This window comes from Oncorhynchus kisutch, linkage group LG6 (assembly GCF_002021735.2).
Source record: "Oncorhynchus kisutch isolate 150728-3 linkage group LG6, Okis_V2, whole genome shotgun sequence".
Lineage (NCBI taxonomy): Eukaryota > Metazoa > Chordata > Actinopteri > Salmoniformes > Salmonidae > Oncorhynchus > Oncorhynchus kisutch.
Window position 1 is genome coordinate 32,609,392 of NC_034179.2, and position 15,308 is coordinate 32,624,699.

General features: G+C 41.5%; 1 protein-coding gene across 1 annotated transcript in view; it reads left to right on the forward strand.

Moving 5' to 3' along the window:
* The window catches only part of LOC109892718 (dolichyl-diphosphooligosaccharide--protein glycosyltransferase subunit STT3A-like), a 41,042-nt gene extending 30,523 nt beyond the window's left edge, over window positions 1-10,519 (forward strand). The window contains exon 17 of the mRNA XM_020485458.2: window positions 10,397-10,519. Coding sequence (XP_020341047.2) covers window positions 10,397-10,504 — 108 coding nt within the window. The 3' untranslated portion in view covers window positions 10,505-10,519. The remainder of the gene's footprint in view (window positions 1-10,396) is intronic.
* Window positions 10,520-15,308: the final 4,789 nt, after the last annotated feature.

The following is a 15,308-nucleotide window of genomic DNA, read 5'->3' on the forward strand; positions in this document are numbered from 1 at the left end:
TTGTGGTGACGTAGTGTCTCCAGGAGAGAAAGAACACTGAGCCAATTACAACACAACTAGAGAACATTACCAACCCATACACTCTATATTGTTTGCTGGCTGCCCCACCACCACATAAAGCACTGAGCTAGGCTGAAACAAATGCATTTTGGAGATGCCTTACTCAAGAAAGCGAAAAAGAGAACATGTTTGTATGTGGTTTAATTAACTCAATGATATATATTTCACATTGTTTGCAAACTGATATGTAAAACGTATTAATGGCAAAATAACATGCAAAACAGGCACAGAACAAATGACGGGTCGCCACTTGCTCAACTGTGAATGGTCCTGGTGCAGCAAAAAAAAGTGTCAAGGGAAGCCAGCTTGGATTTTGGCGTCACTCCTTTCAAATCCCATTCAGAGTATTACGTCATTGACAGAAAAACTTGAATTGTTACATCTCGTGTTATTGTCCTACGGTTGCTAGCTAGCCAGCTAGCTAAAATGAGCCTTTTCCTAAATTAGCCATGGATGGAGATAGGGCTTTGGACTTGTGGTTATACTTAATTCTCCGTACCGGCCAATGGTTGCAACGGCAATTCTGATCCAACCAATAATTCATGCATTGTTTTGCCCCTGGCCTGAGAGAATGTAAGTCCAGTATTTAACTAGATGTAGGCCTAGAAGGCTAACGTTAACTAACTAACGTTGCCAATGAATGGAAGTTAGGCTAGCGAGCAAGCATTTTAGCCAGGTAGCCTAGGACAGCAAAAAATAATAGTGTGTACTATTTAACAGAGTGATAGACCGTTTCGTCAACATGAAAGAGAGAAGGATGGTATTGGTGTTTCTCTACAAGTAGGGTGAGTCAACATGTTTTTCTACTTGCAGGAACGCACACACACAAATCAGAACTATGGACAGTCACATCATATTTAGATTACTTTGATTGGACTAAATTGTTTTTGGTATCTTTTAGTTGTCACTGTATTAAACTAAGCAGATGTGGCTTGATGATGTTGAAATTGAAATGGTGCTGGAATGGTGGAGGCAGCTCCTGTTTTCTTTGCGACTAGCGTTAACTCTCGGTGGTTCTAAATCAATAGTTGTTTTGTGGTCCAAAAATGTTGGAAACATTAACTTACTTGACCATGTTGTAGGTCATGTAACCCTCTGTTACTGTACATGCAATATGCTTTATGGACTTCACTGGACAGAGGTTGTTATCCAGTGTTGTGATTTAAATAAAAAAGGATGATTGAATTTATTCTGCCACTGTGTCTTCTTATTGTCTCGGCCTGCAGGCCTATATATCACGGGCGCAAGGCATATGAATTAACAGGTTATAGAGCAAACAAAGTAATTATCACAATACATAGGTTGTAATATGGCCCCTGATATGCACCATCCACAGGAACTTGGAAGTGTTAGCAGATCTAAAGCATTAGTAACATTCTCAAGTTGAAATGTATTAATGGACATGCACAAAGTGCTCCATCTAATCTATGTATTAGACATTGACAACTCTAATGATCATTAATTCAATAACTTAATCTGAAATACATATGTTAAAATGCTGTAATAATAAGAAGCTGCAATAATTCAACAAAGTGATTATCCATAGGGTGATGGGCATTGATAGTTTCCACTGGCTTTGTAGACATACCGTCTGAGGAGTACCCCGTTAGTCCACCAAAGATCACCAGGACGTAGCTGACATCCAGCTCCCACATGATCTCATAGGCCTTTTCCTCGGTGGACGCCATTGCCTACCGGTCAATAGAAACACAGTTTAATTGAAATTCAGCAGTCACAGGTACCAAGCAGCCATTAACAGATGATAGGATTTTCCCACTTATCCCACTTAATTAAGTCATCAATACAAAAAATAATAAATCAAATCAAATTTATTTATATAGCCCTTCGTACATCAGCTGATATCTCAAAGTGCTATACAGAAACCCAGCCTAAAACCCCAAACAGCAAGCAATGCAGGTGTAGAAGCACGGTGGCTAGGAAAAACTCCCTAGAAAGGCCAAACCCTAGGAAGAAACCTAGAGAGGAACCAGGCTATGTGGGGTGGCCAGTCCTCTTCTGGCTGTGCCGGGTGGAGATTATAACAGAACATGGCCAAGATGTTCAAATGTTCATAAATGACCAGCATGGTCGAATAATAATAAGGCAGAACAGTTGAAACTGGAGCAGCAGCACAGTCAGGTGGAAGTTGAAACTGGAGCAGCAGCATGGCCAGGTGGACTGGGGACAGCAAGGAGTCATCATGTCAGGTAGTCCTGGGGCATGGCCCTAGGGCTCAGGTCCTCCGAGAGAGAGAAAGAAAGGAGAGAATTAGAGAACGCACACTTAGATTCACACAGGACACCGAATAGGACAGGAGAAGTACTCCAGATATAACAAACTGACCCCAGCCCCCCGACACATAAACTACTGCAGCATAAATACTGGAGGCTGAGACAGGAGGGGTCAGGAGACACTGTGGCCCCATCCGAGGACACCCCCGGACAGGGCCAAACACGAAGGATATAACCCCACCCACTTTGCCAAAGCACAGCCCCCACACCACTAGAGGGATTTCTTCAACCACCAACTTACCATCCTGAGACAAGGCTGAGTATAGCCCACAAAGATCTACACCACGGCACAACCCAAGGGGGGGGTGGCCAACCCAGACAGGATGACCACAACAGTGAATCAACCCACTCAGGTGACGCACCCCCTCCAGGGACGGCATGAGAGAGCCCCAGCAAGCCAGTGACTCAGCCCCTGTAATAGGGTTAGAGGCAGAGAATCCCAGTGGAAAAAGGGGAACCGGCCAGGCAGAGACAGCAAGGGCGGTTCGTTGCTCCAGAGCCTTTCCGTTCACCTTCCCACTCCTGGGCCAGACTACACTCAATCATATGACCCACTGAAGAGATGAGTCTTCAGTAAAGACTTAAAGGTTGAGACCGAGTTTGCGTCTCTGACATGGGTAGGCAGACCGTTCCATAAAAATGGAGCTCTATAGGAGAAAGCCCTGCCTCCAGCTGTTTGCTTAGAAATTCTAGGGACAATTAGGAGGCCTGCGTCTTGTGACCGTAGCGTACGTGTAGGTATGTAAGGCAGGACCAAATCAGAGAGATAGGTAGGAGCAAGCCCATGTAATGCTTTGTAGGTTAGCAGTAAAACCTTGAAATCAGCCCTTGCTTTGACAGGAAGCCAGTGTAGAGAGGCTAGCACTGGAGTAATATGATCACATTTTTTGGTTCTAGTCAGGATTCTAGCAGCCGTATTTAGCACTAACTGAAGTTTATTTAGTGCTTTATCCGGGTAGCCGGAAAATAGAGCATTGCAGTAGTCTAACCTAGAAGTGACAAAAGCATGGATGAATTTTTCTGCATCATTTTTGGACAGAAAGTTTCTGATTTTTGCAATGTTACGTAGATGGAAAAAAGCTGTCCTCGAAATGGTCTTGATATGTTCTTCAAAAGTGAGATCAGGGTCCAGAGTAACGCCGAGGTCCTTCACAGTTTTATTTGAGACGACTGTACAACCATTAAGATTAATTGTCAGATTCAACAGAAGATCTCTTTGTTTCTTGGGACCTAGAACAAGCATCTCTGTTTTGTCCGAGTTTAATAGTAGAAAGTTTGCAGCCATCCACTTCCTTATGTCTGAAACACATGCTTCTAGCGAGGGCAATTTTGGGGCTTCATCATGTTTCATTGAAATGTACAGCTGTGTGTCATCCGCATAGCAGTGAAAGTTTACAGAAACTTATAACATCCCCAAGAGGTAAAATATATAGTGAAAACAATAGTGGTCCTAAAACGGAACCTTGAGGAACACCGAAATTTACAGTTGATTTGTCAGAGGACAAACCATTCACAGAGACAAACTGATATCTTTCCGACAGATAAGATCTAAACCAGGCCAGAACATGTCCGTGTAGACCAATTTGGGTTTCCAATCTCTCCAAAAGAATGTGGTGATCGATGGTATCAAAAGCAGCACTAAGGTCTAGAAGCACGAGGACAGATGCAGAGCCTCGGTCCGATGCCATTAAAATGTAATTTACCACCTTCACAAGTGCCGTCTCAGTGCTATGATGGGGTCTAAAACCAGACTGAAGCATTTCGTATACATTGTTTGTCTTCAGGAAGGCAGTGAGTTGCTGCGCAACAGCCTTCTCTAAGATTTTTGAGAGGAATGGAAGATTCGATATAGGCCAATCGTTTTTTATATTTTCTGGGTCAAAGTTTGGCTTTTTCAAGAGAGGCTTTATTACTGCCACTTTTAGTGAGTTTGGTACACATCCAGTGGATAGAGAGCCGTTTATTATGTTCAACATAGGAGGGCCAAGCACAGGAAGCAGCTCTTTCAGTAATTTAGTTGGAATAGGGTCCAGTATGCAGCTTGGAGGTTTAGAGGCCATGATTATTTTCATCATTGTGTCAAGAGATATAGTACTAAAACACTTGAGCGTCTCTCTTGATCCTAGGTCCTGGCAGAGTTGTGCAGACTCAGGACAACTGAGGTTTGGAGGAATACGCAGGTTTAAAGAGGAGTCCGTAATTTGCTTTCTAATAATCATAATCTTTTCCTCAAAGAAGTTCATGAATTTATCACTGCTAAAGTGAAAGTCATCCTCTCTTGGGGAATGCTGCTTTTTAGTTAGCTTTGCGACAGTATCAAAAAGGAATTTCGGATTGTTCTTATTTTCCTCAATTAAGTTAGAAAAATAGGATGATCGAGCAGCAGTAAGGGCTCTACGGTACTGCACGGTACCGTCCTTCCAAGCTAGTCGGAAGACTTCCATTTTGGTGTGGCGCCATTTCCGTTCCAATTTTCTGGAAGCTTGCTTCAGAGCTCGGGTATTTTCTGTGTACCAGGGAGCTAGTTTCTTATGAGAATTTTTTTTAGTTTTTAGGGGTGCAACTGCATCTAGGGTATTGCGCAAGGTTAAATTGAGATCCTCAGTTAGGTGGTTAACTGATTTTTGTCCTCTGGCGTTCTTGGGTAGGCAGAGGGAGTCTGGAAGGGCATCAAGGAATCTTTGTGTTGTCTGTGAATTTATAGCACGACTTTTGATGTTCCTTGGTTGGGGTCTGAGCAGATTATTTGTTGCAATTGCAAACGTAATAAAATGGTGGTCCGATAGTCCAGGATTATGAGGAAAAACATTCAGATCCACCACATTTATTCCATGGGACAAAACTAGGTCCAACTAGGTCCAATAACACTTCACCTGGCCCACTCTGGAGATGTGAGTGTTGTTCCACATGTTGTTGTCCACTAGAATTGTTTGATTGGCCATGGCAGTTATCTGATAGCCATTATCCCATCATGGCATCACTTTAGCATCCACTGGGGTGTTGTGCCTGAGCCAGTAGTAGGCCTCTATGAAGTCGTCAAAGATGACGCGGCTGCCGTCTCTGCCACGATCTGACAGGACGATGGAGGGGGAGGAGTAGGCCTCGCTGGTCACCCAGGTGGAGTGAAAGGTGTAAGTGATGAAGAAGAAGGTCATGACCAGTAAAATCCCACTGGCCACCTGTTGGACAAAATGGTACAAGATATCAGTGGACTAAAAGACCTACACAAGTGCCTATGGGTTGTTACTGGACCAGGCCGAGATCTCACTAGATCGCTTCACCCTTATCAAATGTGTCCCACCTTCATCAGTTAGAATGACATCCAGTATCATTAGATACATTCTCAGCGCCTCATTTCGGTGTTATGAACAAACATGTATTGTACCGTGCCATCTGGGGGCCAAGTTTGCCTCATCGTCATGCCCTGAATTATCATTCCTCTCTTATCTCAGTCTAGTGGGTGAGGACCTGAGACACACCGATGCCTGACAAGATGCATATGACTGGGGTCACGTTGAACACACAACCCGCTCCATAGTTTTTTCCTGACTATTAAATCTGGTACTATTCCCAAGATATGGAAGGTGGCCCATGTACACCCCCTTCATAACAGTGGTGACCCTTGTGGCCTAAATAATTATTGTCTAAACTTTCTTGCCTAGCTAAAATATTAGAATCCTTGATTCATTCTCAGCTTTCTTATCTTTGAAATGTATTTTAAATCTACGTCAGTCGGTTTATAGACCAGATCACAGCACTATCTCTGCTGCATTCCTAGTTATAAAGGATGTGGTTAACTGTATGGATAAAAATCAACATTGTACTGCCCCCTTCATTGACCTGTCAAAGGCTTTTGATACTGTTGATCGCTCACTGCTAATTCAGAGGCTTTCCCCAATTGGCATAGACCAGGCTGCATGTACTGTAACTGGTTTAATAATTACTTAACCAAGTGTTTCCCAAACTTTTTATAGTCCCTACCCCTTCAAACATTCAACCTCCAGCTGCTCCCTCTAGCACCAGGGTCAACGCACTGCCAGGTCGCAATTGTAAATGAGAACTTGTTCTCAACTTGCCTACCTGGTTAAATAAAGGTAAAATAAAAAACTCTCAAATGTTGTTTTTTGCCATCATTGTAAGCCTGCCACACACACACACTATACGATACATTTATTAAACATAAGAATGAGTGAGTTGTCATCACAACCCGGCTCGTGAGAAGTGACAAAGAGCTCTTATAGGACCAGTGCACAAATAATAATAATCAATCATTTTGCTCTTTATTTAACCATCTTACATATAAAACCTTATTTGTTCATTGAAAATTGTGAATATCTCACCACAGGTTAATGAGAACGGTGTGCTTGAAAGGATGCACATAACTCTGCAATGTTGGGTTGTATTGGAGATAGTCTCATTCTTAAATCATTTTCCAAACACAGACTGTGCCTGTATTTGGTTTTCATGCTAGCTAGGTGCCGAGAATCACATACACTACCATTCCAAAATTTGGGTTACTTAGAAATGTCCTTGTTTTTTAAAGAAAAGCAAAAAAGAATTGTCCGTTAAAATAACATCAAATTGATCAGAAATACAGTGCAGACATTGTTAATGTTGTAAATGACTATTGTAGCTGGAAACCGCTGATTTTTAATGGAATATATACATAGGCGTACAGAGGCCCATTATCAGCAACCATCACTCCTGTGTTCCAATGGCACATTGTGTTAGCTAATCCAAGTTTATCATTTTAAAAGGCTAATTGATCATTAGAAAACCCTTTTGCAATTGTTAGCACAGCTGCAAACTGTTGTTCTGATTAAAGAAGCAATAAAACTGTCCTTCTTTTGACTAATTGAGTATCTGGAGCATCAGAATTTGTGGGTTCGATTACAGTTTAAAATGGCCTGAAACAAAGAACTTTCTTCTGAAACTCGTCAGTCTATTCTTGTTCTGAGAAATTAAGGCTATTCCATGTGAGATATTGCCAAGAAACTGAAGATCTCGCACAACGCTGTGTACTACTCCCTTCACAGAACAGCTCAAACTGGCTCGAAAGTTCTTTGTTTCCGGCCATTTTGAGCCTGCAATCGAACCCACAAATGCTGATGCTCCAGATACTCAACTAGTCTAAAGGCCAGTTTTATTGCTTCTTTAAATCAGGACATCAGTTTTCAGCTGTGCTAACATAATAGCAAAAGGGTTTTAAAATGATCAACTTGGATTAGCTAACACAACGTGCCATTGGAACACAGGAGTGATGGTTGCTGATAATGGGCCTCCATACTAGAGGTCGACCGATTAATCGGAATGGCCGATTAATTGGGGCCGATTTCAAGTTTTTATAACAATCGGAAATCGGTATTTTTGGACACCGATTTTTATTTTTTTATACCTTTATTTAACTAGGCAAGTCAGTTAAGAACACATTCTTACTTTCAATGACAGCCTAGGAACGGTGGGTTAACTGCCTTGTTCAGGGGCAGAACGACAGATTTTTACCTTGTCAGCTCGGGGATTTAATCTTGCAACCTTACGGTTAACTAGTCCAACACTCTAACCACCTGCCTTACATTGCACTCCACGAGGAGCCTGCCTGTTACGCGAATGCAGTAAGAAGCCAAGGTAAGTTGCTAGCTAGCATGAAACTTATCTTATAAAAAACAATCAATCAATCATAATCACTAGTTAACTACACATGGTTGATGATATTACTAGTTTATCTAGCATGTCCTGCGTTGCATATAATCGATGCGGTGCGCATTCGCGAAAAAGGACTGTCGTTGCTCCAACGTGTACCTAAACATAAACATCAATACCTTTCTTAAATTCAGTACACAAGTATATATTATTAAACCTGCATATTTTGTTAATATTGCCTGCTAACATGAATTTCTTTTAACTAGGGAAATTGTGTCACTTCTCTTGCAACAGAGTCAGGGTATATGCAGCAGTATGGGCCGCCTGGCTCGTTGCAAACTAATTTGCCCCGAATTTTACGTTATTATGACATAACATTGAAGGTTGTGCAATGTAACAGGAATATTTAGACTTATGGATGCCACCCGTTAGATAACCGTTAGAACGGTTCCGTATTTCACTGAAAGAATAAACATTTCATTTTTCGGAATGATAGTTTACGGATTCAAACCATATTAATAACAAAAGGCTCGTATTTCGGTGTGTAATTATGTTATAATTAAGTCTATGACTTGATATTTGATAGAGCAGTCTGACTGAGCGATGGTAGGCAGCAGCAGGCTCGTACGCATTCATTCAAACAGCACTTTCGTGCGTTTTGCCAGCAGCTCTTCGCAATGCTTCAATCATTGAGCTGTTTATGACTTCAAGCCTATCAACTCCCGAGATTAGGCTGGTGTAACCGATGTGAAATGGCTAGCTAGTTAGCGGGGTGCGCGCTAATAGCGTTTCAATCGGTGACGTCACTCGCTCTGAGACTTGGAGTAGTTGTTCCCCTTGCTCTGCAAGGGCCGTGGATTTTGTGGCGCGATGGGTAACGATGCTTCGAGGGTGGCTGTTGTTGATGTGTTCCTGGTTCGAGTCCAGGTAGGGGCGAGGAGAGGGACGGAAGCTATACTGTTACACTGGCAATACTAAAGTGCCTATAAGAACATCCAATAGTCAAAGGTGAAATACAAATGGTATGAAATACAAATGGTATACAGAGAAATAGTAATCCTATAATAATTACAACCTAAAACTTCTTACCTGGGAATATTGAAGCCTCATGTTAAAAGGAACCACCAGCTTTCATATGTTCTCATGTTCTGAGCAAGGAACTTAAACGTTAGCTTTTTTACAAGGCACATATTGCACTTTTACTTTCTTCTCCAACACTTTGTTTTTGCATTATTTAAACCAAATTGAACATGTTTCATTATTTATTTGAGTCTAAATTGATTTGATTGATGTATTATATTAAGTTAAAATAAGTGTTTATTCAGTATTGTTGTAATTGTCATTATTACAAATAAATAAAAATAAAAAACTAGGCCGATTAATCGGTATCGGCCTTTTTTTTTTGGCCCTCCAATAATCGGTATCGGCGTTGATAAAATCATAATCGGTCGACATCTACTCCATACGCCTATGTAGATATTCCATTAAAAATCAGCCATTTCCAGCTACAATAGTCATTTACAACATTAACAATGTCTACACTGTATTTGTAATACATTTTCTGTTATTTTAATGGACAAAAAATTTGCTTTTCTTTCAAAAACAAGGACATTTCTAACTGACCCCAAACTTTTTGAACGGTAGTGTATATATTGAGGGCTGGTTATGTTTTGGAAATGTGAAGATAGGAATTCCAAAGTAGGAACCTCTGTATCTGATAGAAAATTGCTTATGTGTGGTGTGGCAGTGGGGAAGGTGAAGATTATCGCAGTGTTCTGTGTTGTATGCATGGATTTGGGAATTAACCTGGAAGAATCCATTGGAGGGTTTGGTCAGGATATCTAGGAGGTATGTGTATTTGTAGATGAAGGTTGGAGTATATTAATGTTGTAAATGGACATGATAGAGTTTTTTAAACAGGAGCCAAGTAGTGAAGAGGAGGTTGCTATCTTGCAAATTTGGGATGATGTGTAATTTGTGTTAGGTAGGAAGTGTATGTACTGGCTCACACAATATTGTAGCAAATGAGATATGTGTAAATTAAACTGTATTATAGTGTCACATTTGCTCCTGCAACGCCCTCTACTGCTCATCCTGTGTCTCCTTGACCTGCCGCCACTTCCCCAGTACTCTCTCCCTCTGTGTGTGTGTGTGATTGTGTGTGGGGAGACAGGTGTGCTGGAGTCAGAGCAGATCCCCACCAGCTGCAACCTGTTCCGTAATCAATACCTCTACAAATACTCAGCCCTGCCACTTCCACACTTCCAGATTATAATCTCTGCTCAGTCAGGCTGTTTCTAGCCATATGTTATTATTCAGATCCTGTTGTGCCCGTTTTCCCTGCCTGACGCTGTTTTCCTCTCCGCAACATTTCTGCCCGCTCTGACTCTGGTCCCTGTCTCCAGTTCTACGTCTCGTCATCCTGCTACTCTGGATTCCCAACTCTACTACTCCCTTGGATTCCCCTCCGGACCTGCTTACCCTGTCTCAACCCTTCTTGCTCCAGACTCTGAAGGTCAGAGCTTCCCCTGACCTGCACTCCATCTCTGCCTTGTTTCAATAAATACCTTGGTTACATCATATCACTCTCCTCATCTGAGTCTGCTCTTGGGTTCCCCTGTTCCACTCCGCGAAACATATAGCGTTAGGAAGCAAGCCTGATGAACCAAAACCACTCATCTGTCTGATGATGCCAATGGACTTCAGCACTTTAATGCCGACAAAGCACTTTCAGACTCATGTACGCTACTTTACCATTTTAGGATTTCTATGTTCAGTATTACACACTCACACACATATATATATATATATATATATATATATAATGTTATTCTGTTTATCTATTGATCATCTATACACTTTGTGTGTTGCTCTTATAAACAAACTATATATTTAAGGTGTGTGGGTGCATGCTATATTTAAAGCCAATTTATGCTTAATCCACAGGGATGGCAATTGCGGAGCATCCGGAGGCATGCAGAGGCCAAATTGAGCTCCATACCACATTGCTGTTTCCTCCCAAATTGTTAACAATGCGGAGGGCTCCGCATTGACATGATTGGTTGACTGTAGGTGAGGGCCAGAGGTCCTATATAAAGAACTCACTTCCTTGACAACTTCCTTTACAGCAGCTCTGTGCTGCTCTGCAAAGCACGAGAAGTATGAATGCCTTGACTTCAGCAGAGGCCGTACCACAGTAAATGCTGCACAGCCAATGCAGACGTTGGATTGACCATGCAACGCCTTTAACCCCGACACAGTCTGCCACATCTCACTCTCACACACACACACAGAGGTTAGACCCTTCAGGTACATATTGGGAAACACACATTGCCCCCTTACCTCACTCTCACACACACACACACACACACACAGATATAAAGCTCATAAGATTCTCGGTGCAGAATTTAAGCCTTTCTGTGAGCTCATCCATTCCTGTGTGCGTGTTACCTGTAGGAATTGGTCTAGATGATGCAGCAGCTCCATGTCTATGGATGTTATTCTCTACTGAACATGTGTGGGATATGAGGGATTGTAAATCCAGCGTCTCTATGGAGAATGAAGATTATAGACAGAGTCAAATGCAAAGTCAATTTAGCTAATCGCACATTACACACTGCACCTGTCTCTCTCTAGAAAAACAGGGAAATTATACTTATATTTATACTCTTGTATATACAGAGCCATACCATGCAAGGCAAGGAAGGGCAGCAGTGTTGTGCCAGCCTATATGTGATGTGTCTCAATCTCACCCATACGCAGTATGCCCACCTATTTCTCTATACTAATTACCATTGAGAATAATTGAATGATTGAACAATTCAGCGATCTATCTTAATTCCTTTAATCTCTGCCATTGGTAGGTGGAGGGAAGGACAAGCTATAGCTTGCTACATACACCATATAGACAATTGATAATTAATCTATACTCATCTGATGGCAGAGAGAGGGTGATGTTCAAAACTTGGTAAGCCAAGCCGTGTTAGCTAGGGCTGGATAGTCTTGAGCGCTCCTTGTACACACACACCTGACAGCTAGCTAGCTTTAGCTCGATGTTTGGTGGTTTTTAATATAAGCTCCCTGTCTTGTCTGTCAATACAGCTACCAAGCATTGAAGGCATGCAGCTAGCTAGTTAGCTAAATAACTAACGTTATTATAACTAACCTGGCGAAAGCTAGCTTGAGTGATGGTCAGGTAAGTAATGTTAGATAGAGTCACACAGATTCTATTTTGAAACCGCTAGAACACATACCCTGTGGCAGGCCCTCCTCCCCAGGCCCACACGGTCTCTGTTCATTAATTCAATCTTGTGAACGACATAGAAAAATACATGAATTCATGCAGTCAAAATTATTATCCATCTTAGTAGTTAAAGTTTGGGTTCTACTAAGCTATAGTACATGGACTTGTTTTAAGGTCATACCAAGGATAATTTTGCAATGTTATTTTAAATTTCAAGACCCAATGAAGTATCAAAAAATATTTCAAATTGATTTGATGAAAATTTTAATTTGGCCTTACTGCTTACAAACGCATTGAAAAACAGATTTCCTACATGGAACAACAACAACAGTCCACAAAAAGAAATCTAAGGGAAATTTGTTCTGAAGTGTCTGTCCTATATCTGAGAGATATAAGATAAAGAAACACACACACACACACACACACACACACATAGCTCTGTAAAAAATTAAGAGACCACTGCAAAATTATCAGTTTCTCTGGTTTTACTATTAATAGGTATGTATTTGGGAAAAAGGAACTTTTGTTTTATTCTATAATCTACTGACAACATTTCTCCCAAATAAAGATATCGTCATTTAGAGCATTTGTTTGCAGAAAATGACCAAATCTGAGATCTCTTTTGTTCTAGGCATGCTTCTTGTGGTTCACATCAGGCAATGCTTCTTGTGAATTGCAAACTCAAATCTTGTGAGGATTTTTTTATAGGGCAAGGCAGCTCAAACCAACATCCCCAATCTTGTCTCATTGATTGGACTCCAGGAGGCCAGTTCATCTGATGCAGCACTCCATCACTCTCCGTCTTGGTAAAATAGCCCTTACACAGCCTGGAGGTGTGTTAGGTCATTGTCCTGTCAAAAAACAATTGATATTTCCACTAAGCCCAAACCAGATGGGATGGCATATCGCTGCAGAATGCTGTGGTATCCATGCTGGTTACGTGTGCCTTGAATTCTAAATGAATCACAGACAATGTCACTAGCAAAGCACCCCCAAACTTAACACCTCTTCCTCCATGCTTCACGGTGGGAAATACACATGCGGAGATCATCCGTTCACCCACACTGCGTCTCAGAAAGACACATTGGTTGGGACAGAAAATCAGCACTTTGGACTACAGACCACAAGACAAATTTCCACCGGTCTAATGTCCATCTCTCGTGTTTCTTGGCCCAAGCAAGTCTCTCCTTATTAACGTCCTTTAGTAGTGGTTTCTTTGCAGCAATTCACAGTTGACGTTGAAATGTGTATGTTACTCGAACTCTGTGAAGCATTTATTTGGGCTGCAATTTCTGAGGCTGGTAACTCAAATGAACTTCTCCTTTGCAGCAAAGGTAACTCTGGGTCTTCCATTCCTGTGGCAGTTTCATCACAGCGCTTGGTTTTTGCGACTGCACTTGAGGAAACTTTCAAAGTAGTTGACATTTTCTGGATTGACTGACCTTCATGTCTGAAAGTAATGATGGACTGTCGTTTCTCTTTGCTTATTCGAGCTGTTCTTGCCATAATATGGACTTGGTCTTTTACCAAATAGGGCTATCTTCTGTATTCCACCCAAACCTTGTCACAACACAACAGATTGGCTCAAACGCATTGAGGAAAGAAATTCCACAAATTAACAAGACTCACCTGTTAATTGAAATACATTCCAGGTGACTACCTCATGAAGTTGTTTGAATGAATGCCAAGAGTGTGCAAAACTGTCAAGGCAAAGGGTGGCTATTTGAATAATTTCAAATATATTTTGATTTGTTTAACACTTGGTTACATGATTCCGTGTGTTATTTCATAGTTGTTCTTCACTATTCTACAAGGTAGAAAATAGTAACAATAAATGAATCCTTGAATGAGGTGTTTAACTTTTGATCAGTAGTGTATATTTGAACATCTTGGCCATGTTCTGTTATAATCTTCACCCCGCACAGCCAGAAGAGGACTGGCCACCCTTCATAGCCTGGTTCCTCTCTAGGTTTTGGCCTTTCTAGGGAGTTTTTCCTAGCCACCGTGCTTCTACACCTGCATTGCTTGCTGTTTAGGCTGGGTTTCTGTACAGCACTTTGTGACATCAGCTGACGTAAGAAGGGCTTTATAAAAAATATATATATATTAGACCCCTTATTTTTGGCACTACTAAAACAGGACAGGAGATATGCTTGTTCCAAGTTAATCAACATTGCCAATATTATTTGTTACCTATACAGCATTACAGTGCCAATAGATACTCTACACACCCTTTCAAAATGTGTTCACCTTTGTGAATTGGCAGAGCTTAAAGATCCTTATGGGAAACTTGTTTCTCCTGAGTAGATGCATATACAGTGCATTCATAAACTATCCAGACCCCTTGACTTCTTCCACATTTTGTTAGAGCCTTGTTTTAAAATGTATTAAATAGATTCCCCCACATCAATCTACACTCCATAATGACAAAAACAGGTTTAGAAATGTTTGCAAATTTATAAATACAAAACATTTACATAATTATTCAGACTCTTTACTTTGAAGCACCTTTGACAGCGATTACAGCCTCAAGTATTCTTGGGTATGACGCTACAAGCTTGGTACACCTGTATTTGGGGAGTTTCTCCCATTCTTCTCTGCAGATCCTCTCAAGCGCTGTCAGGTTGGATGGGGAGCGTCGCTGTACACCTATTTTCATCTCTCGAGAGATGTTCGATCGGATTTAAGTCCGGCTATGGCTGGGCCACTCAAGAACATTGAGACTTTTCCCCGAAGCCACTACTGCGTGGTCTTCACTGTGTACTTAGGGTCATTCAGGCCAAAGAGTTCAATCTTGGTTTCATCAGACCAGAGAATCTTGTTTCTCATGGTCTGGGAGTCTTTAAAGGATTGATTGGTGCAGTGCTGCAGAAATGGTTTTCTTTCTGGAAAATTCTCCCTTCTCCACAGAGGAACTCTAGAGCTCTGTCAGAGTGACCACTGGGTCCTTATTCACCTCCTTGACCAAGGCCCTTCTCCCCTGATTGCTCAGTTTGGCCAGGCTCTCTGGGAAGAGTCTTGGTGGTTCCAAACTTCTTCCATTTAAGAATGATGGAGGCCACTCTGTTCTTGGG